We start from the raw sequence: 20,910 nt of genomic DNA, 5'->3' as shown, positions 1-20,910 counted from the left end.
CTCGGCCCTCGGCCTCGCCCGCGGCGGCCCTGGCGCTGCTCCGGGGCGGTGGCTCCCTTCCCCGGGACCCGGCCCTCCCTTTCCCGGCGCCCCCCGGCCCTCCGCGCGCGCGGCCGCCGCCCTGCTCCGGGGATTGGCGCGGCGCTGACCTTTGCTTTGCCCGCAGGCTGCGGTGACCTTCGTAGGATGCTCCCCCCTGATGTCCCGGCCGGCGGCTTTCGTCCTGGACCTTTCCCCGGCCGGCCCTGTTAGGACATTGTGTGTACAGCTCCCTGGCAGGGGAATGCCTGTTTAGAGTACACGCGCCCAGTGCCCTTCAGGCCCTGGACGCCCCTCCCTGAGCTCTAGCGGGTAAGAGCCTCGCCTTGGACTGGCAAGGCAGGGTTTTAAACGGGATTCCCGCACTTGATGCCTAACTTCCTCCATCACTGTAGATCTCAGTTTCCCCAATTGTTGTTGTTTTTAAGACTATTTATTCATGGGAGACACACAGAGAGAGGCAGAGACGTGGGCAGAGGGAGAAGCCGGCTTCCTGTAGGGAGCCTGATGCGGGACTCCATCCTAGGACCCCAGGATCACGACCTGAGCCAAAGGCAGCCGCTCATCCGCTGAGCCACCAGGTGCCCCTCAGTTTCCCCGTTTGTAAGTGGAGCATAGCACGAGTATAGGCCTCAGAGGGTTATTTGAAGGAGTAGTCAGGTAATACAGGTAGCCTTGTGCCTGGCAAATGGAGTGGGCCCAGAAGATGCCACTGTTAGCAGTAGCTCCTTAAGCCCGCAGTGCTCTGTTTTGTGTTAAATGCTGCAAGAGATGTGAAAAAATTGCCCCCAGATGTCTTGAAGCTTTATAGTTTGGAGGCATGTTTGTTTTTCAAAGACACGATCCCCTTCGATGTAACAAAGAAAATTTACTCATCCTTTCAGAGTGTGGCAGTGTGGCAGAGCCTCATGTAATGCAGGTCTCTGAACAGCTCTCTGATCCCTTGCTGTCATGTAGCAGGATAGAAGAACTGGAAGGAGAGAGTGTTGGGTTTGTATGCTGCCTTGTCTGGTTTCTTGATAAGTTCCCTGAGAACTTAATCTTACTATAAGGTAATATGTTCTCGAGAAATTGTCGTTGAATGGACTATGAGGGAGATAATGGAGAAGGCAAGCCAGATTTATTTGTCCCTATTTCCCTGAGACTTCCCTGCCTTGACCTCTCTACATGCATGTCTTGCTTTCTACAGTTGATACATTCTTGAAAAATCGTGTATAAATTGGGATGTATATCAAACATATTTACGAAGCTAGTATTTAAAGGGAATGTGGGGATGCCTGGTGGCTTAGCGGTTGACTGTCTGCCTTCAGCTCAGGGCCTGATCCCAGCGTCGGGGAACAAGTCCCGCATCAGGCTTCCTGCCAGGAGCCTGTTTCACTCTCTGCCTCTCTCCCTGTGTCTCTCATGAATAAATAAATAAAATCTTAAAAAAATAAAGGGAACGTGAATGCTTTTGTAAATGCGGGACTGTCTCCCCCAAATTTATTAAGTTTGAACTTGGATATACCAAGTTGTTTTAAAGGGAATCACATCTGTTCTATTCCCTCATAATCTTGCTTTCGTCCTCATTGGCACAGTTTCAACGGATGGCCTTGTGCCTTGTATCACAGACTCTGGAGCTACCACTAGACTTTCCAGCTCTTACTATTGAGACTTGTGTTTTCGACTATGGTTAGTCGAAATGTGGCTATTTAAGATAATGTAAGTTAAATACAATGAAAAGATTCAGTATTCCAGTTGCACTGGACACATCAAGTACTCAGCAGCTACATGGGGTCATAGCAACTGTATTGGACGTTGCAGGTATAGAACATCTTTTTTTTTTTTTTTTTTAAGATTCTATTTATTTATTTATTCATGAGAGACACAGAGAGAGAGGCAGAGATACAGGCAGAGGGAGAAGCAGGCTCCATGCAGGGAGCCTGACGTGGGACTCCATCCCGGGTCTCCAGGATCACGCCTTGGACTGAAGGTGGCGCTAAACCGCGGAGCCACCAGGGCTGCCCAGTATAGAACATCTTTGATTTGCGCAAAGTTCTGCCAGATGGAGAAGCCTGGAAGCTGTAGTTCCGTTTTGGGAAGTTCAACATGTAGCTAAGTTATCAGTAACTGAGAATTGAAGAAAATCCTTTTGCTCCAGAATACCCCGACACAATACTTTATATTTTGTAGTGATTTCGATTCCAAAGGATTTTCACAAAAATTGTACTTCACTCTCAAGAAAATTCTGGGAGGTAGGTGGGGTAGGGAATACAAATTTCATATTAAGTAGCTGGCAGACTAGGAACCTAAAACTCCCGTAGTTTTCACTTGCTTTCTTGAGCACCGTAATAGTTGACAATTCCTTAGCCCATAGGGTCATTTGGAAGAGTTATGGTGGCTCTGAAAGTAGGGACTCATGAAGGGGCCCTTTTCTTGGACCAACTACCCCCTGGGCCACTCTGTATGGTGAAAAGGTGGGTATCAGCAGCTATCACTTACCCCCATGAGAGGTCTCTTACAAACTTAAACCACCATAGTCCATGACACCTTTGTTAAAGTGTCTGCTGTGGTTGAGCAGAATAAATGGCAGTAGGAAAAGGTAGCAAGTGAAGGGAAGAGTTGTTTTGATGCTGATTAGTTGATGATGGTAGAAGATTTAGAAGGATTGTATTTATTTCTCAGTGCATGAAGTCCTATTCTGGGGAACAGCTTTTTGCTAGTTCTTAGAATTGGGGGAAAAAATATAAAACCCACTAATGCCAATTGCTGATAGCAAATGGAGAATGTTTTTTGGGCAAAGTACCTGTGTATGATGCTTTAAGGAACAATGTTTCCCCAGACTTGACTTCCATTGTCTCAAGAGTTTGATGAAGTTACTGTTGTCCCCATCTCATCCACCAGGCAGTAAGTGGCTTCCCATGGTCCTCTCATGCATGTGTGTCAGAACTGCAACTAGAATCCACATCTGATCCTTGCATTCCATACTGTCGACTGCAGGATTGCCTTTCCTCTCTCGTTTCTGCTTCCTCTCTCGGATCCTTTGGCAAACCTTTTATTGCTCTGACTCTGCAGTATTTTTCTGGGGATGGTACACCTTTAATACATAGGTTAGGCTTTTTAGCAACAGCAGGATGGAGGCCTTAAAGTTCTTAATCAGCATTTGTTGAGTTCTCCTCTGCGTGAAGTATCTTGCCTCCACTGTCAAAACTAGAACCTAGATGTTACACTAGTTTTACAGAATAGGCGTCTGCTGTAAAAGAGATTTCCATGCTGTAAACTTAACTGTGTAGTGTTCCAGCGGTAAAACCTCTGGCTTTCAGTGGTACACATCAGTGATGGGATTCTCACAGCTTTAGCCACTGGCATTTGTCAGTGTCCGATCCCTAGACTGCAGTGCTAGACGCATACCCCTATTTCCATTTGACTTCCACACATTCTCACCTGTTTTTTATTTTTTTTAATATATATTTTTTAACTCAATTAAAACAGATTTAGACCTGAACTCCTTTCCATCTTCCCCAGAGCTGTTCTGTCTCTGTTAAATCTAGGTTACGCTGGGGCCCTTCGTGCCAGAGCTGGAGATTTCAATGTTTTCTCCCTCTCTCAGTCTTCCTTATATAGTTGGTCACCAGAACCTCCTATTTCTGCCCCTTGCATGTCTCTGAGGTCAGTGTCTACTCCATTTTTAGTCTCTACTCTTCTAGTAACCACAAGAGTGGTCTGCCCCTGCCTCCAGAGTATCTTCATTCTCAGCCTTCAGCCGGGCAGAGATGCCACTTATCTAGTTAGAAACCATGAATAATGTTCGGGAGTACTCACTTATAAAGTATTTTTTGGCTGTGAAAACAAGTTGGAGAGCACAGGCCCTTTTGGAGGGGCATTCTCTCTCTCTCTCTCTCTCTCTCTCTCCCTCCCTCCCCCCTCACTCACTCACACACACACACGTGATCATTTCTAATTTGTAGAATTTTCTACAATTTTTCAGCATTGAATTACCAGGGAGGGCATTATTTGAAAGGGGCTTTCAGTTGCTTCATTTGTAAAATAAGATAATTGGACTTGATGATTTGGAATTATATAATTCTAGGCTTTTACTTACATTAAAGTTTCCTTTGATGGATTGTTACCATCTATTGGCTGTAGTGAAAATTGCAACTAATTATTTTAAGCTGAAGTACATCTTTTCAGTTGCGAGGTAAAAATTAAAAATGACCAATGGTGGATGACAAGCATCTGGCTGTTTAATATTATTTCTTTTCCCAGATTTTGGAATGATGCTTGTGAGAAGGGAAAGGAGTTTAAGTCCCTTGGCTAACTCTGATGGATAATATAATATTCTATAATAAAACATGTAAGAGACGTTATATTTATCTTCCCATTGATTCAAACAAATACAAATCTAAGTCTCTTTGATTTTTGAGTACATGATGTGGACCAAAATGAGATGCTTAAATGCTTAGAAAAGAATCAGACTGCTGCCTCTCAGCAACAGTACCTGTCAGATACTTGTACAACAGGTGTTGTATTGATAGCAGTGATTTGCTTTTTAAAAGTTCTCCATTACCATGGTCTCATCTTTTAGGGACACTACATAAAGAGATGTTACTTTTCAGAGGACTGTGTAAGAGCAACATAGATTTCATGATTGATGATTGCTAAATGTTTTCATGCGACTGATATGTGACCGTGACCCTTGGGGTGACACAACAGGTGGCCTTGATAGGAATGTAGTTGCTCTTTCTTTTAAGGTGGTAGGTAGAGCTTCCTCTTTGCTAGATTGGTACATAGACATCCCTCTGATTTGTGGTGTCTTCTCAAATGGAAAGGTAAGAAAATACTATAAAGAGCATATTTGCATATGTGCACCTATGTACACACCCTATTTCTTTGGTCTTACAAGTTCTGAAAACAATTATTTTTTAAAGTATCTTGAAATCACTAAAAATAATAACAACTGCTTCCTTTTCCAGCTCAGAAGATAAAGTAACAGTCCACTTTGTAAACCGTGATGGTGAGACGTTAACAGCCAAAGGAAAAGTTGGTGACTCTCTACTAGATGTTGTGATTGAAAACAATCTAGATATTGATGGCTTTGGTGAGTATGAAACATTCCTTAAAATGTATAAGTGAAACCATTAAGTAGGCTTCAACTTTCTGTGTTTTTTTTTGCAGAATTTTAACTGTTAGCGTGCTAAGTAAAACATTAAAATTCAAAATGTGTTAAAATTTTAAAATTCAGGATTGTTAGTGTTAAATTCTCATTTATAAAGAATATGAGTGATGCTGTGTTTCTCTTTGTACATTTAATTAACCATGTGCCCCAAAGTCTGTTGCCTGATTACTGATGACTTGTGTGCCCTAAGCTGGGAGTGGAAAGTGGAGTTGAAAGCACCAGGTTAGGGCAGCCCCAGTGGCTCAGCGGTTTAGCTCCGCCTTCAGCCCATGGCGTGATCCTGGCATCCTAGGATCGAGTCCCACGTCAGGCTCCCTGTGTGGAGCCTGCTTCTCCCTCTGCCCCATCCCCCTCTCTCTGTCTCATGAATAAATAAAATCTTTAAAAAGAAAAAAAGAAAGAAAGCACCAGGTTAGAGATAATGAATGTTGTATCACAGAAGAGTAGTTAGTTTTGACTTATATTTTTGGTTTTAACTTTATATTTGGAAATATCTTTGTTCAGAAAATAATTTTCCTATATAATCTTTGCTCACTTCTTCCTACTGTTAACAATTTATATTACTATGGTATAATAATCAAAACACAGAAATTAACATTAGTTGAATAACTCAAAAACTCTAGACTTAATAGAATTATCCCATGAATGTTTTTTCTGTTTTAGGATTTGATCCAGGAGCCCATGTTGCATTTAGGTATTACATCTTCAGTCTGTGACACTTCCTTAGTCTTCTTTTGTTTTTTACAACCTAATAGTTTTGCTCAAGCACACTCTCTTTCTGGAGTGGTGGTTCTCAAAGGGGGTTCCCTTTACCATTAGCATTGGTGTCACTTGGGAAGTGCAGATCCTCAGGCCTCACACCAGGCCTATAGAATCAGAAAGTCTGCAGGAGGGCCCAGCAATGTTTTGACAGGTCCTCTGTATGATTTTGATACGTGTTAAGTTTGAGAACCATTGGTCTGCAGTAAGGCCCAAGGAGTATATCTGATGTGCTTCTCTCAAAGCACTGTTCACATCGCATTTTTAAGAGAGCTTTCCAGACCAGAATTACTTCTCCTCTTCCATTTTCCTGTCATATAATAAGCATGCCTATCTATGTTAATGCTCATCACAGTGTTCCTTTTCAAGGAGAACGCCCCTCTCCTGTATGAGATGGTGAGCTCTTGCCTAGGTACCTCACAGAGCAGATTTTGTTCAGAGTTGATGGTGCATAATATTTGCTGAGTTTCTAAATTTAACTTCAGTTTCAGGGTTAATTATAACAACTGCTCTTCAAGTGCATATGACATTCCAGCATATGTCATCTGTTTTTGTAACAACTCTGAGAATTAGACTTGTTCTTTTAAACTTCTGTCTTACAGATACGGAAAATAAGGCTTGGAGAAATTAATTTTCCCTGGGTCATACATGGAATCAGTGAAAGGATCTAGGACCCAAACCCAAGCTCTAACTCCCAAAGCTCCGCTTTTTCCTTTCTGTCATTTCTCCTAAGAAATGTCTTTCCTGTGTGAACACCTGTCACAGAAATAGTTGAGAAAGTTCTAATTATAAGGAATTTTTTAGTCTAATGCAGTAGTTCTTGGTTGGGACTGAGTTTCAGAACCTCTATAAAAGTTTTAAAAATGCAGACATCTGTGTTCCAAGGCAGATGCTTAACTGACTGAGCCACCCAGGTGCCCCTGTAGTGACGTACTTTAATATCTCTGACTTGACAAAATCACCAACCTTCCCTGTGTTTCACTTCCATTATCTATCAAATAAGGATAATAATAGTACTAACTTCCTAGGACTTTCATAATGATTAAATTAGTATGTGTCTTCAGAATAATATCTGATATTAAGAAAGTGTTATAAATATTTGCATTAGTCTTTTCTATATAAAAATCTGTGTACATGATGAGATGCTACTTCACATCCATCCGGATGACTGTTGTCAGAAAAATGGGAGAATTACAAGAGTTAGCAGGGACAAGGAGAAATTGGAGCCCTGATGCCTTGCTGGTGGGAATGTACAATGGTGCAGCTGCTGTGGAAGACAGTTTGGCAGGTCCTCATATAGTTACACAGTTACCTTGTGATACAGCAGTTCCATTCTAGGTATATCCCCCAAAGAATTGAAAGCAGAGACTCAAACGGATACTTGGGATACTCATAGGTACACGTAGGTACAGGAGTGTTCTTAGCAGCAGCATTCACAGTGCCCAGATGAATGGATAAACAAAATGTGGTATATACATAAAATGGAGTATTATTCAGCCATAAAAAGAAGTGAAATTCTGATACAACCTGCCATGTGGATGATCCCTGAGAACATTTGTGCTAAATGAAGTAAGCTAGACAAAACAGGACAAATACTCTGTGATTCCATGTACATGAGCTACCTAGAATGGGCAAATTCAGAGAGACAAAGAAGGTCACCAGAGACTAAGGGAAGAATCTGGGATGAAGAGTATCTTCTGGAAATAGTGGTGATTGGTTGTACAGCATAATCAGCGTACTTACTGCCACTGACTCATATACTTAAAAATGGCAAAAGATAGTATATTTTATGTTATGTATATTTTACTACAATTAAAAAATTGGGGTAAGAAATAAAATCTGTATAAACACAGAAAGTAACATTGTTTTATGATTAAAAAATCAATGTAATTCCACTGTAGAAAACTTTGAAAAATTTAATAAACATGTAAAATAAAATTCATCCATTATACTACTCTGTGACTACCAATAACATTTCTATGCTTTTTAAGACCTATATTGTGGTTACATTTTATGCAAACATGAATTACATAAAGTCAGGGTGATAGGAAAATATTGAAGTTTCATATTCTATGCAGTGTTTGAAATTGTGTGAATCTATCCCCATTTTTAAAATGTGAAGAGATTCACTTAATTTTAAAGCTGACAATCATGGTGAATTATAGACTGTTGTTTATGCTAATGCCATATGGTTGGAGCCACTTCAGCAGATAAATAGAAGTGTTTCCTGATCTTTGACAGGAGCAGGTGAACCGTGCTGTTATTTGTGTGCATTGGAACTTGTAACTTTTATGCTGTTGAAAAACTTGAAATCTTGATATCCTGGCACAGTGTTCACTAACTGTCAGGGGATGGTGTCATACTGGAATGCACTCCCAAACCAGTAACTCTGGAATGTCTCCCCTAACATTCTGTGCTGTTAATTTAGGAGTAGATGCTCTATAAGCAAAGGTGCTTAGAAAATAGGATTTTAGGAGAACCTGGGTGGCTCAGTGGTTGAGCATCTACCTTTGGCTCAGGTCATGATCCTGACATCCTGAGATCGAGTCCGTCGTGGGCTCCCTGCTCAGCGGAGAACCTGCTTCTCCCTCTCCCTCCACCCCTCCCCGTGCTCCTACATCCATGCACACTCTCTCTCTCAAATAGTCTTAAAAAAGAAAAAAAAGGCTTCCCATCCCACCGAGGTAACCACTAGAAGAATCTTTTCCCCTTACCACCTAATATAGAAAATTTAATGCCACAATCTTGGGTAGCTTGATGAGAAGTCTGCACTCACTTATGTGGTCTCAGGAGAAAAGATTTAAGGATCAATGACCCGAACATGTCCAGAAATTTTGGCGTGTAAGTACAAACTTGAGATAAACTAAACCGGCTTCACGACAGATAGAGTTAAGCCTAAGCCACTTTCTAGAATAAAGATGAAGGAAACGAGGTCAAGAAGCCTGGGGGCAGCTGTTTGGTTAATTCCTGATGTTGAAAATGGAGACTCTTGTCAAATGTTGCCCTTGTCGTAAGTCCTACAATAGCGAAGCTGACCATGTACAGAGTCCTTTTTACATTTCTCCCCAGGTGATCGCATCCCTCTGTGACCCTAAATCCTGTGTAGATGTCCATAAAGTCTTCCCTTTACATTGTTAGTTCACCTCTCCCCAAGCCCTGGACTTAAGATCCAACTTTCTACTTGACATCTCTTCTTGGAAATTACACAGGCATTTGAAAGTCAACATACCTAAAGAGCTTTTGATTTTGTTCCCTTCCCCCAAAACATGTTCTTCCTCGGGGCTTTACTGTTGGCAAGGAGCATTGCTCAGTGGTTCAAGCCCCAAACTGGAGAATCTTACTCCTCCTCCCCAATCCCCTACCTCCAGTGCCATCAGGAGCTCCTGTTACTTGTGCCCCCAAAATCTAAGTGGGTCCCACTTCCTGCATCCCTGCAGTCAGTGCCTGGGGCCGGCCAGCCACTGTATACCAGGACCTGTGCCGACCTTCCCCTCTGGAGCCCACCACTTGGGATTTGTCCTAAGGCACATCGGGCATGCCGTCCCCTGATTAAAGACCACAAATAACCTCCTGTGTCACTTAGGATAAGTCCACATTCTTTACTCCAGCCTACGAGGCCCCACGGGCCTTTTCTCAGGGGCTGTACTCACCAGTTTTTTCTGAGACTTCATACACACTTTACATACATTTTCTCTGCCTGGGACACCCCGTCTCTCCTCCTGTACTTGGGGTTTTCGTCCCTCCAGGCTCAGGTTATATGTTACTTCCTCAGTGAGGCCTGACCAACCACCCTGTCTGAAGTAGGACTCCTCTCACTGCCCTGAACCCATTATTCTCCATCACAGCATCCTATTTCTTTCACAGCTCTTATATATTCCTTCATTTACTTGTGCCGCTTCCTCCTAAAAGGCATAATAGAGGAGAAAATCATTCCAGTTTTATTCCTCACTGTATATGAAGTAATGAACTATGGTATAAATGAGTAAAAAGGGGGATCCCTGGGTGGCGCAGCGGTTTGGCGCCTGCCTTTGGCCCAGGGCGCGATCCTGGAGACCCGGGATCGAATCCCACATCAGGCTCCCGGTGCATGGAGCCTGCTTCTCCCTCCGCCTGTGTTTCTGCCTCTCTCTCTCTCTCTGTGACTATCATAAATAAATTAAAAAAAATTAAAAAAAAAATTTTTTTAAAATAAATGAGTAAAAAGGAAAAATGGTAAATTTTGGAAGCAACACATAAGCATGCTTATTTCCAACTATTTTTTTTTTTAACTTCAAACTTTTATATTGATCTTTTGGAAGATCTTTTGTTTTCAGAGTGTATTGTAGTATTCCGTCACTAGGGGGCAGTTATACCTCTCTGATCAAATGTACCTAGTTTATTCAGATCTTATTTATTTCTGCTACATCATCTATTTCCTTCATGTCTCTTTTGAGGAAAATTATTCAAATTGGGAGATCCTGATAATGTTCACATAAATCTATATGCATTCCTATCATGTTTATTGATTCCCTATTGGTATACTGTATTATTGGCTGTGCTAGATTAAACTTCACTCTAGAAAATTAGATTTTATATTTATATATTGTTTCACATTATTAATATATAATAATAGTTATACTCCGGATTTTTTGGGGGAAGGGATTAGGTCGACGTGGGCAATCTTTCTTGTTAGCATTATATCTGTACAAAGTAATCTTAATATAAGATACACATGTGCACAGATACACACAAAATTATCTTTTTCCTGTTGGAAAACACTCAAAAAACATGAAAGGAGCAATAGTCTGTAGATCTTTCTCTGGGAATTAATATCATGGCAAGAATTTCTGAGCATTTGCACAACAACTTAGTATTATTAGCCTTGTTTAAAAAAAAAAAAAAAACTCAGTCCAGGGGTGCCTGGGTGATTCAGTTGGGTTAGTGTCTGACTCTTGATTTTGGGTCAGGTCATGATCTCGGGGTCATGGGATTGAGCCCTGAACTGGCTGTGGAGCCTGCTTAAGATTCTCCCCCTCTGTCTCTCTACCTCCCCCACTAAAAAACAAACAAAAACAAAACTTGATTTGGAGAAATTTTATTTACTACCAACCTTGAGATAAGGCAGTGATCATACTTACTTATTCTTGAGGTAATTTTTAAATTATGTGAATTTGAAATTTTGCAGATTAACAGTCTTAAAGGTCTTATGCTAGCAAAATCCGAAATACCGTGGAAACTAAAACTTTTGTCAAGAATCCCATAGGTTCCACATGACAGCCTGCGTGAACTATAAATTTTACATTTGTTTTTGCAGCTAAAGTGATACCACTTTAACTGGCAAACAGATACCTGCCATCCTTTGTCACTGTCATATAGATTGCTATTTATAGAAATCTGAATGTGTGATTTTGTTGACTACAGTGTTGATTTTTTTTTTTTTTAAGATTTTATTCATGATAGAAAGAGGCAGAGATACAGGCAGACGGAGAAGCAGGCTCCACGCAAGGAGCCCGACGCGGGACTCAATCCCGGGTCTCCAGGATCACGCCCTGGGCTGAAGGCTGGAGCTAAACCACTGAGCCACCCAGGGATCCCCTAGTGCTGATATTTTAAACTCTGGTTATAATTTAGTATTTTTAAAGCCTGTAACTATTTCAGCCAAGCAGTCATTAAGTGCTAATGCTGAAAAATGCATCTGAAAATCAGTTATTTTGGATTAGAACTTAGATGTGACAAAAAGCTATGAAGAAAGCCAAAAATCTGTCATGATATGTATTACTGTTAATTTAGGAGAACTCTTAATCATTAGCCAGAGTGCCGACAAAATAAAAGCCGCACTAAAGCATGCATAGCTTTAAGTTCATGAAAATTGTTGTGTAACCAAGCAAGGATGACAGATAAAATGTCAGCACCAGGGGCGAATACCAATGTGGCTGTAATATGTCCCTAAATCTGATTATTGTCTGTGCTAAGTAGTTTCACTTATTTGAAAGGTAGACATAGTAATGTAAAAAGTTTTACTTGAAATGTTTTTCTACCCAGGTGTATTTTATTTTATTATTTGTGTGCGTGTATGCGTGCGTGGGTGGGGTGGGGTAGGGGACAGATGGATAGGGAGAGGGGATATTCAAGTGGACTCCTTGCTGAGGAGGAGCTGGAGGTGGGGCTCAATTCCACGACCCTGAGGTCAAACCTGAGTTAAAACCAAGAGAACCGGGATCCCTGGGTGGCGCAGCGGTTTGGCGCCTGCCTTTGGCCCAGGGCGCGATCCTGGAGACCCGGGATCGGATCCCACATCGGGCTCCCGGTGCATGGAGCCTGTTTCTCCCTCTGCCTGTGTCTCTGCCTCTCTCTCTCTCTCTGTGACTATCATAAATAAATAAAAAAAAAAAAATAAAAAAATAAAAAAAAAAAAAAAAAAAAAAAAACCAAGAGAACCTTGGGGGCAGCCTCAGCGGTTTAGCGCCACCTGCAGCCCGGGGCCTGATCCTAGAGACCTGGGATAGAGTTCCACATCGGGCTCCCTGGGTGGAGCCTGCTTCTCCATCTGCTGGTGTCTTTGCCTCTCTCTCTGTGTCTCTCATTAATAAATAAATAAAATCTTAAAAAAAAAAAAAAAAGAGAACCAAGAGTCCCATGCTTAACCAACTGTGCCACCCACGTGCCCCAACATAAGTGCATATTAAAATAAAAACGTGATAAGATTAGAGATTGATGAACTATTTGAACCCATCTATTTTACCTTTTCTTGAATTATGAGACCAACAATTTCCAAAATCTTTGAGAATACATCCTTCATAAAATGTGATCACTTTATGCTTACGTATATATACTTGTGTGTATCTATATATAAAAATGTAGAAGGTGTCTGGGTGGCTCAGTCAGTTAAGTGTCTGTCTGCCTTTGGCTCAGGTCATGATCCCGAGGTCCTGGGATGAGCCCCATATTGGGCTCCCTGCGCAGCAGAACCTGTTTCTCCACCTTTCCCCGTGCTTGTGGACTCTCTCTGTCAAATAAAATCTCAAAATACGTATATAGATATACATATACATGCATATTTATATGTACATACACACACACTCCCCCATTAATTTACTCCTATATAACCAACCACTTAAAAAGACACTAAAAACTGGCAGGAACTAATATCGCTGTGGGGTTGTGTAAAAGCAGAGGTCACATAACTTTTGCCCCTTCAACCTTCTCTCCCCTTGTATCATTATATTAATGCTTCCATATTCTGATCAACTATCAGTTTTAGATGGAAGGTACTATAGTTGTTCCTTCCGTATGCTTTTTCCTTTTATACATTGCCTCCCAGCTCTTGTTTTGTAGACTTGGTCTCTGTGTGTGTGATAAGAATAAGCAATAATAGGCACTCCCCATTTTATGAATAGGGTTTTGTTCTCCAGATCCATTTTCAGATCAACTATTTGGCATTTAGGATTTATTTTCCCATGAAAATAATGATATATGTGGTAGCTAAATTTTCAAGCGAACCGCAGAACCCATTTCTTCACAACTTATGTAATCACCATTTACAGGCTGGCTTCTATGAAAAAGTATGCATTGTGACTTCTGACTCTAGATAAAAAACTCCCTGGACCAACCTGCTGTGCACATGCACACACACACACCATAACACACACATTCACTATAGGGACTCCTTTGTCCACTCTGCACCTCATTCTGGTAGTGGGAACATATGCACTGCTGATTTTCAATAAAGATGATTTCCTGGAGGCCTAGAGCCTGGGAATTCCATGATGCTGGAAAGGAGTTAGAAGATAAAGGCCCAATAGGAATGTCATCCACTTTGTTCCTGTCCATAGCTGTTGTCAGTTTGGATTGTAACTCTAGTGGAGTTGGGAGCTACAGAAGTGTTCAGTAAGGATGAGAACTGTATGTCAAAGGGGGATATAGAATTGATGGCAGCCTCCATGTTTTAACCTAAAACAAGTACGCAGCACCAGATCAGCTCTAGTTGTACAAAATCAGGTGCTGATAAGGGGCAACTACAAAAGCCTACACCTGACATACTTAATGGTGAAAGATGGAATGCCTGTCCCCTAAGATCAAGAATAAGGCAAGGATGTCTAGTTGTAGCATTCCTGTTTAACATCACACTGTAAGTCTTAGCCTGTGTGTGTGTTTGGGGGGGGGGGGGACAAAAAGAAAAAGAAAAGGCATATAGATTGAAAAGGAAGAAATAAAATTGCCTCTGTTTTTGACAGTGATTGCTTACATAGAAAATCAAAAGGAATGTATAAAAAAATCTTAGAACTAGTGAATTTATTTTTTTCCTAATAGGTTTTAGCAAAGTCCTGGGATATAAGGTCAACACGCAAAAATCCATTATATTTCTATATACCAGCAATGAACAACTGGAAACCAAAAAAAAAAAAAATTTAAAGAACATTTACAGTAGCTCACCAAATTGACATTTTTAGGTCTAAATCTAACAAAATATAGCATCTCTCTCTTGGAAATTATAAAAACTCTGAGGAGAGAAAATGAAGACCAAAGTAGCAAAAAAGCATACTCTGTGGATTAGATGACTTAACATAGTAAAGATGTCAGTTCTTGTCTGAAATTAGAGGAAAAGCTTTTAACCTTTAATCATTAGTTATGGGCTTGTCATTATATGGCCTTTATAATGTTGAGGTTTGTTCCCTTTGTACTCCATACTTGTTGAGAGTTTTTATCATAAAAGGATGTTGAATTTTGTCACATGCTTTTTCTGCACCTATTTATTTTTTCAAGATTTTATGTATTTATTCATGAGAGACACAGAAAGAGAGAAGCAGAGACATAGGCAGAAGGAGAAAGAGTCCTGTGGGGAGCTCTATGTGAGGACTTGATCCCAGGACCCCAGGACCCCAGGATCACGAGCTGAGCCGAAGTCAGATGCTCAACTACTGAGCCACTCAGGTGTCCCTGCATCTATTTAGGTGATCATATGATTTTTATCTTTTTTTTTTTTTTAAGTTTTATTTATTCTTGAGAGACAGAGAGGGGGAGAGAGAGAGAGAGAGAGGCGGAGACAGGCAGAGGGAGAAGCAGGCTCCATGTAGGGAGCCTGACATGGGATTCAATCCTGGGTCTCCAGGATCAGGCCCTGGGCTGAAGGTGGTGCTAAACCACTGAGCCACAGGGGCTGCCCTTTATCTTACTTTCTATTAATGTGGTGTATCACATTTATTGATCTACATTTGTTGAACCATTCCTGCGTCCCCAAAATAAAATCCACTTGATCATGATGTAGGATCCTTTTAATGTGCTATTGAATATTTGCTAATATTTTGTTGAGAATTTTTACACTGTATTCATCAAAGATACTGCCCTGTAGTTATCTTTGCTTGGCCAGCTTTGGTATCAGGGAAATGCTGGCCTCATAAAATGAGTTTGGGAGTGTTCTTTCCTCTTTAGTTTTTCAGAAGAGTTTGAGAAGGATTGGCATTAATTCTTCTTTAAATGTTTGGTAGAATTCACCAGTTGAACCATTTGATCCTGGGCTTTCCATTGATTACTAATTTAATCTCTTTACTGATATTGGTCTGTTCAAATTTTCTGTTTCTTCATGATTCAGTCTTGGGAGGTTGTATGTTTCAAGAAATTTTTCCATTTCTCTTAGGTTGTCCAATCTGTTGGTATATAATTGTTTCATAGTATTCTCTTAGGATCATTTGTATTTTTGTGGTGTCAGTTTTAATGTCTCTTCTTTGATCTGATATGCATATTTTTTTTTTTTAGTTTTCTCTCTTTATTAGTCTAGCTAAAGGTTTGTTAGTTTTATCTTTTAAAAAACAGCTTTTAGTTTCATTGATCTTTTCTATTATTTTCTGGTTTCTTTCATTTATTTCTGTCTGATCTTTGTTATTTCTTTCCTTCAGCTAACCTTGGGCTTAGTTTGTTCTTTTTCTGGTTCCTTCATGTTTAAAGTTTATTTGCGATCTCTCTTTTTCTTAATGTAGGTATTTTTATCATTATAAACTTCCCTCTTAGAACTGCTTTTGTTGCATTCCATAAATTTTGGGTTGTTGTATTTCCATTTTTGTTTGTTTCAAGATTTTCCTTTTTTAATTTATCTTTGGAGTTTTTCTTTGACCAATTGGTTATTCAGGAGTGTGTTTTATTTTCACATATTTGTGAATTTTCCAGGTTTTCTCCTGTTATTGATTTCTAGCTTCACACTATTGTAGTTGGAAGATACTTGATATGATTTCAGTCTTCTTAAATGTTTAAGACCAGTTTTATGACCTAACATAGGATCTATCCTGCAGAATGTTAGTGTGCACTTGAGAAGATTGTGTATTCTGTTGCTTTTGGGTGGAATGTCTGTTAGGTCCATTTGGTCTAAAGCATAGTTAAGGTCTAAGGTTTCCCAGTTGATTATCTGCCTGGTTGACCTATCCATTGTTGAAATTGGGGTATTGAAGTCCCCTGCTATTGTTGTATTGTTGTCTTTTAGATCTGTTAGTCTTTACTTAATATATTTTGGTGTTCCCATTTGAATGAATATATTTACACAACTATTATATCTTCTTGATGAATTGACTCTTTTATCATATAATTGCCTTCTTTATCTCTTATTACGGCTTTTGAGCTAAAGTCTATTTTGTCTGATATGAGTATATTTAACTCTGTTTTGGTTTCTACTTGTATGGAGTATTTTTCCATTGCTTCACTTTGAGCTTTTGTGTATCCTTGAAGCTGAAGTGAGTTTCTTGTTGGTAGCAAATAGTTGGGTCTTGTGTTTTTATCCATTCAGTTACACTATACCTGTGAATGGAGAATTTAATCTATTTACATTCAGTGTAATTATGATAGGTAAGAACTTACTAATGTGATCTTGTTCATTGTGTTCTGGCTGTTTTGTAGATCCCATATTCCTTTCTTTCTTTCTTGCTGTCTTCCTTTGTAAATTGATGATTTTACATAGTAGCATGCTTTGATTCCCATTATTCATCATGTATCTACTGAGGTTTTTGCTTTGTGGCTACCATGAGGCTTATATAAAACATCTGTAGTTATTACTGTCTTATCTATTCTGATAGTTTAACTTTGATCACATGCCAAAAAACTATACTTTTTACTCCCCCCTTTCAGTTTTTGATATCACAACTTTATATTGTGTATTTATTAACAAATTATTAAAGCTATAGTTATTTTTAATACATTTTTTCCTTTAACTTTTATCCTGGAATTAAGTGGTTAATACACCACCATATTACAGTATTAGAGTATGCTGAATGTGACTTTGTACTTACTTTTACCAGTGTGTTATATATTTCCATGTTACTAATTAGCATCCTTTCATTTTATTTAGTAATCTCTACACCCAGTGTGGGGCTCGAACTTACAACCCTGAGATCAAGAGTCACATGCTCTACTGACTGAACCAGCCAGGCACCCCATGTTCTTCCACTTTTTCTTTAAGGATTCCTTTCCTCAAGGCAGGTTTAGTGGTGAAGAACTTCCTTAGTTTCTGTTTGTCAGGAGGGTCTGTCTCTCTTTCAATTCCACAGGATGACTTTGTCAGAGTATTTGGGAGGGTGGTTTTCCTGCCAGCATATTGTATATGTCATCCCAGTGTCTCCTGGCCTGTAATGTTTCTGCTGACAAATCCACTGAGGGCATTATGGGGATTCCCTTGTCAATCACCAGCTTCTTTTTTTTTACTCCTATGAAGATTCCTTTGTGTTTGGTTTTTGGCAGTTTTATTATAATCAAGAAGATCTCTTCAAGTTGAGTTTGTTTGGGGACCTGTGAGCTTCATGAATTTGCATGTCCAAATCTCTCCCAGATTTTGGAAGTTCTCAGCCATTATTTCTTTAAATAAGCATTTTACTGTCTTTTCCCTTTCTTCTCCATCTGGGATTCCAGGAATTTATGGGTTGTTTGTTTTGATGGTCAGAACACCAGCAGATCACATAAACTTTCTTACTCTTTTCCATTCCTTTTTTTTTTTTCTTTCCTCTGACAGGATAATTTTAAAGGTCCAACCTTCTAATTTGCAGATTCTTCCTTCTGCCTGGTCCCTTGTGTTGTTGATAGTCTCTTTTGCAGTTTCCATTTCATTCATTGTCCTCTCAGCTCCAGGATGTCTCTTTGGTTTTCTTTTATGATTTCTAGCTCTTTGTTAAACTACTATGTACTATTTTGTACATGCCTCATTTTCCTGATTTCATCGAATTGTCTCTGTGTTTTTTTGTAGCTTATTGAGTTTCCTTAAAACATCTATTTGGAATTCTTTATCAGGTAAGGAGCAGATCTTTGTGTCTTTAGGGTCAGTTATTGGAAGATTATTGTGTTCTTTTGGTGGTGCAGTGTTTTCTTGATTTTTCACATTCCTCAAAGTCTTGTGATGCTGCCTTCATATCTGCAGTGGCAGTCACCTCCTCTGGTCTTTGCAGACTGGGTAGGGAAATTTTTGTCAGGCCTTCAGTAGATTCACCTGCTGCATGCTTGCTCCCTCTTGTGGCACACTTCTTAAGCTTATGTGCTTTTTGAATTCTGCAGAGCCAGGTTGTATGCGAACAACCTCCCTTTTTACTTTTCCAAGGGCAGTCAGTCCTCCTGGGCTTGCAGATTCAGGCTGGTGTTGTGCACATGCCTACTAGTTGTCTGTATAAGCTCATTGTTGCTACCTTTGGGAGTGTGCCTGGGGATTTGGCCACCAGGCCAGAGGGGAGATGTGTGGGTAAGATGTGTGGAGTGCTTGGGGTATCCATAGGCCATTCCTGGTGCTCATAGGTGGGCACCACTACAGTACATGACATGGTTAATAAAATTCATGTCCTGGGAAGTAGCTTAGTGGTTTAGTGCCACCTTCAGCCCGGGGTGTGATCCTAGAGACCCGGGATCGAGTCCCACATGGGGTGCTCTGCATGGAGCCTGCTTCTCCCTCTGCCTGTGTTTCTGCCTCTGTGTGTGTGTGTGTGTGTGTCTCTCATGAGTAAATAAATAAAATCTTTTTAAAAAATAAATAAAAATAAAATAAAATAAAATAAAATAAAATAAAATAAAATAAAATAAAATAAAATAAAATTCGTGTCCCTTTGATAATATTGCAAGACCTGGCTGCAAATCTCTTACTCACCGCCCCCTAATCATTCAGCTCAAACCCAGTACTCTGAATGAGGCAGGAGTGAATGGGCCTGTTTGGCAGTGTCTTCGCAAAACAGCTCTCCTCGTTCTGGGGCTGCACCGGAGTTTCAGTCTCCTGCCTGGATCCCACAGCTCCCACAGAGGCACTGTGTAAAGGGGTGCCAAGTTGTCATTGTTGAGGGTGGGATATGATCAAGGCACATCTTTGTTGTCTATCTTTCTGCTGTCACTCTCTCACCACAGTGAATTTTAAGACATTTTCATTACTCCAATTGGACATTCTCATTACTCCAAAGTGACATTCTTTACCTTTTAGCTATGTCTTCCAGCCCCCCATTCTGCACCCCTAAACAATCACATATTTACTTTTTATATCTATAGATTTGCCTATTCTGGATACTGCATGTGAATGGAATCATATTATAAATCGTCTTTTGTAACTGAGTTCTTCCATTTAGTATAATATTTTTTTAAAGAGTATTCTTTTTTTCTTTCTTTTTTAAGATTTTATGTATTTATTCATGACAGACAGACAGAGAGGCAGAGGGAGAAGCAGCCTCCATGCAGGGAGCCTGACTTGGGACTCGATCCAGGGTCTCCAAGATCACGCCCTGGGCTGAAGGTGGTGCTAAACCGCTGAGCCACCCAGGCTGCCCTAGTGTAATATTTTTAAGGTTCATCTGTGTTGTGGCATATATCAATACTTCATTCCTTTTTATGACCAAATAATATTAATATTCCATTTTAGGGATATACTGCTTTTTGTTTACACTTTCATCCTTTGATGGATATTTGGATTGTTTCCACTTCTTGGCTATGGCCAAGATACGAAGGCAATTAATAAAGGAAGGATACTCTTTTCAATAAAGGGTGTAACGTTGGAACAATTGGACATCCATGTGGACAAATAAAAAGGAATCTTTTTTTTAATGAAAGGAATCTTGACCTATATCTGATACCTTATACAAAAATCAACTTAAAATTGATTTAGATCCAAATGTAAAATTTTATTTTATTATTATTTTTTTTCAAATGTAAAATTTTAAAACTATGACACCCTTAAAAGAAAACATAGGAGAAAATCTTGGGACCCAGGTAGGCAAAGGATTCTTAGATATGATGCTAAAAGCACAATCTGAAAAAGAAAAAAATATATAAATTGGAATTCATTAAAATTAAAAAAATTTACTCCACCAATGATATGGTCAAAAGAATGAAAAGACAAGCTACAAAGTGGGAGAAAATGCTTGCAAATCACATGTCCAATAAAGGACTAGTATCCCTAATATGTAAGGAACTCTGAAAACTCAACATTAGGGCAGCCTGGGTGGCTCAGCGGTTTAGCGCCACCTTCAGCCCAGGGCGTGATCCTGGAAACCCAGGATCAAGTCCCACGTCAGGCTCCCTGCATGGAGCCTGCTTCTCCCTCTGCCTGTGTCTCTGCCTCTCTCTCTCTCTCTCTCTCTCTCTCTCTGTGTCTCTCATGAATAAATAAATAAAATATTTAAAAAAACCCTCAACATTAGACTAGCAACAACCCAATTAAAAAATAGGTAACAAGGCAGCCCCAGTGGCTCAGCAGTTTAGTGCCACCTTTGGCCCAGGACATGATCCTGGAAACCTGGGATCGAGTCCCATGTTGGGCTCCCTGCATGGAACCTGCCTCTCCCTCTGCCTGTGTCTCTGCCTCTCTCTCTCTCTCTCTCTCTCTCTCTCTCTCTCTCTCTCTGTCTTTCATGAATAAATAAATAAAATCTTTTTAAAAAAATAGTTAACAGATATGAACAGACACTTCACCACAGAGAATATAGAGATGACAAATAAGCACAGAAAAATATATTCAAGGGCAGCTGAACTTGAACTTGTAC

General features: G+C 40.1%; 2 protein-coding genes and 1 long non-coding RNA gene across 5 annotated transcripts in view; 2 read left to right on the top strand and 1 right to left on the bottom strand.

The window, feature by feature from the left end:
- RDX (radixin) overlaps positions 1 to 271 on the bottom strand; it is a 157,113-nt gene extending 156,842 nt beyond the window's left edge. Inside the window, exon 1 of one of the 2 annotated variants that reach the window (XM_072729851.1) lies at positions 150 to 271. The gene's annotated coding sequence lies outside the window, so the exon portion shown is untranslated. The remainder of the gene's footprint in view (positions 1 to 149) is intronic. The other variant, XM_072729864.1, reaches the window with a different exon arrangement.
- Positions 1 to 20,910, top strand: part of FDX1 (ferredoxin 1) — a 41,131-nt gene that overhangs the window by 769 nt on the left and 19,452 nt on the right. Inside the window, exon 2 of the mRNA XM_072729880.1 lies at positions 4,992 to 5,116. Within this exon, the coding sequence (XP_072585981.1) occupies positions 4,992 to 5,116 (125 nt within the window). The remainder of the gene's footprint in view (positions 1 to 4,991; positions 5,117 to 20,910) is intronic.
- Positions 258 to 4,985, top strand: LOC140594703 (uncharacterized). 2 transcript variants are annotated; one of them, XR_011995822.1, is made up of 3 exons: positions 258 to 351; positions 468 to 620; positions 924 to 4,985. It is a non-coding gene; the product is annotated as an uncharacterized lncRNA (long non-coding RNA). The 2 variants fall into 2 exon arrangements; XR_011995821.1 differs by having other exon boundaries at positions 468 to 1,029; positions 2,212 to 4,985.

This window comes from Vulpes vulpes, chromosome 12 (genome assembly GCF_048418805.1).
Source record: "Vulpes vulpes isolate BD-2025 chromosome 12, VulVul3, whole genome shotgun sequence".
NCBI lineage: Eukaryota > Metazoa > Chordata > Mammalia > Carnivora > Canidae > Vulpes > Vulpes vulpes.
Note: the sequence above shows the minus strand (reverse complement) of the source record. Positions and strands in the feature narration are given on the sequence as shown.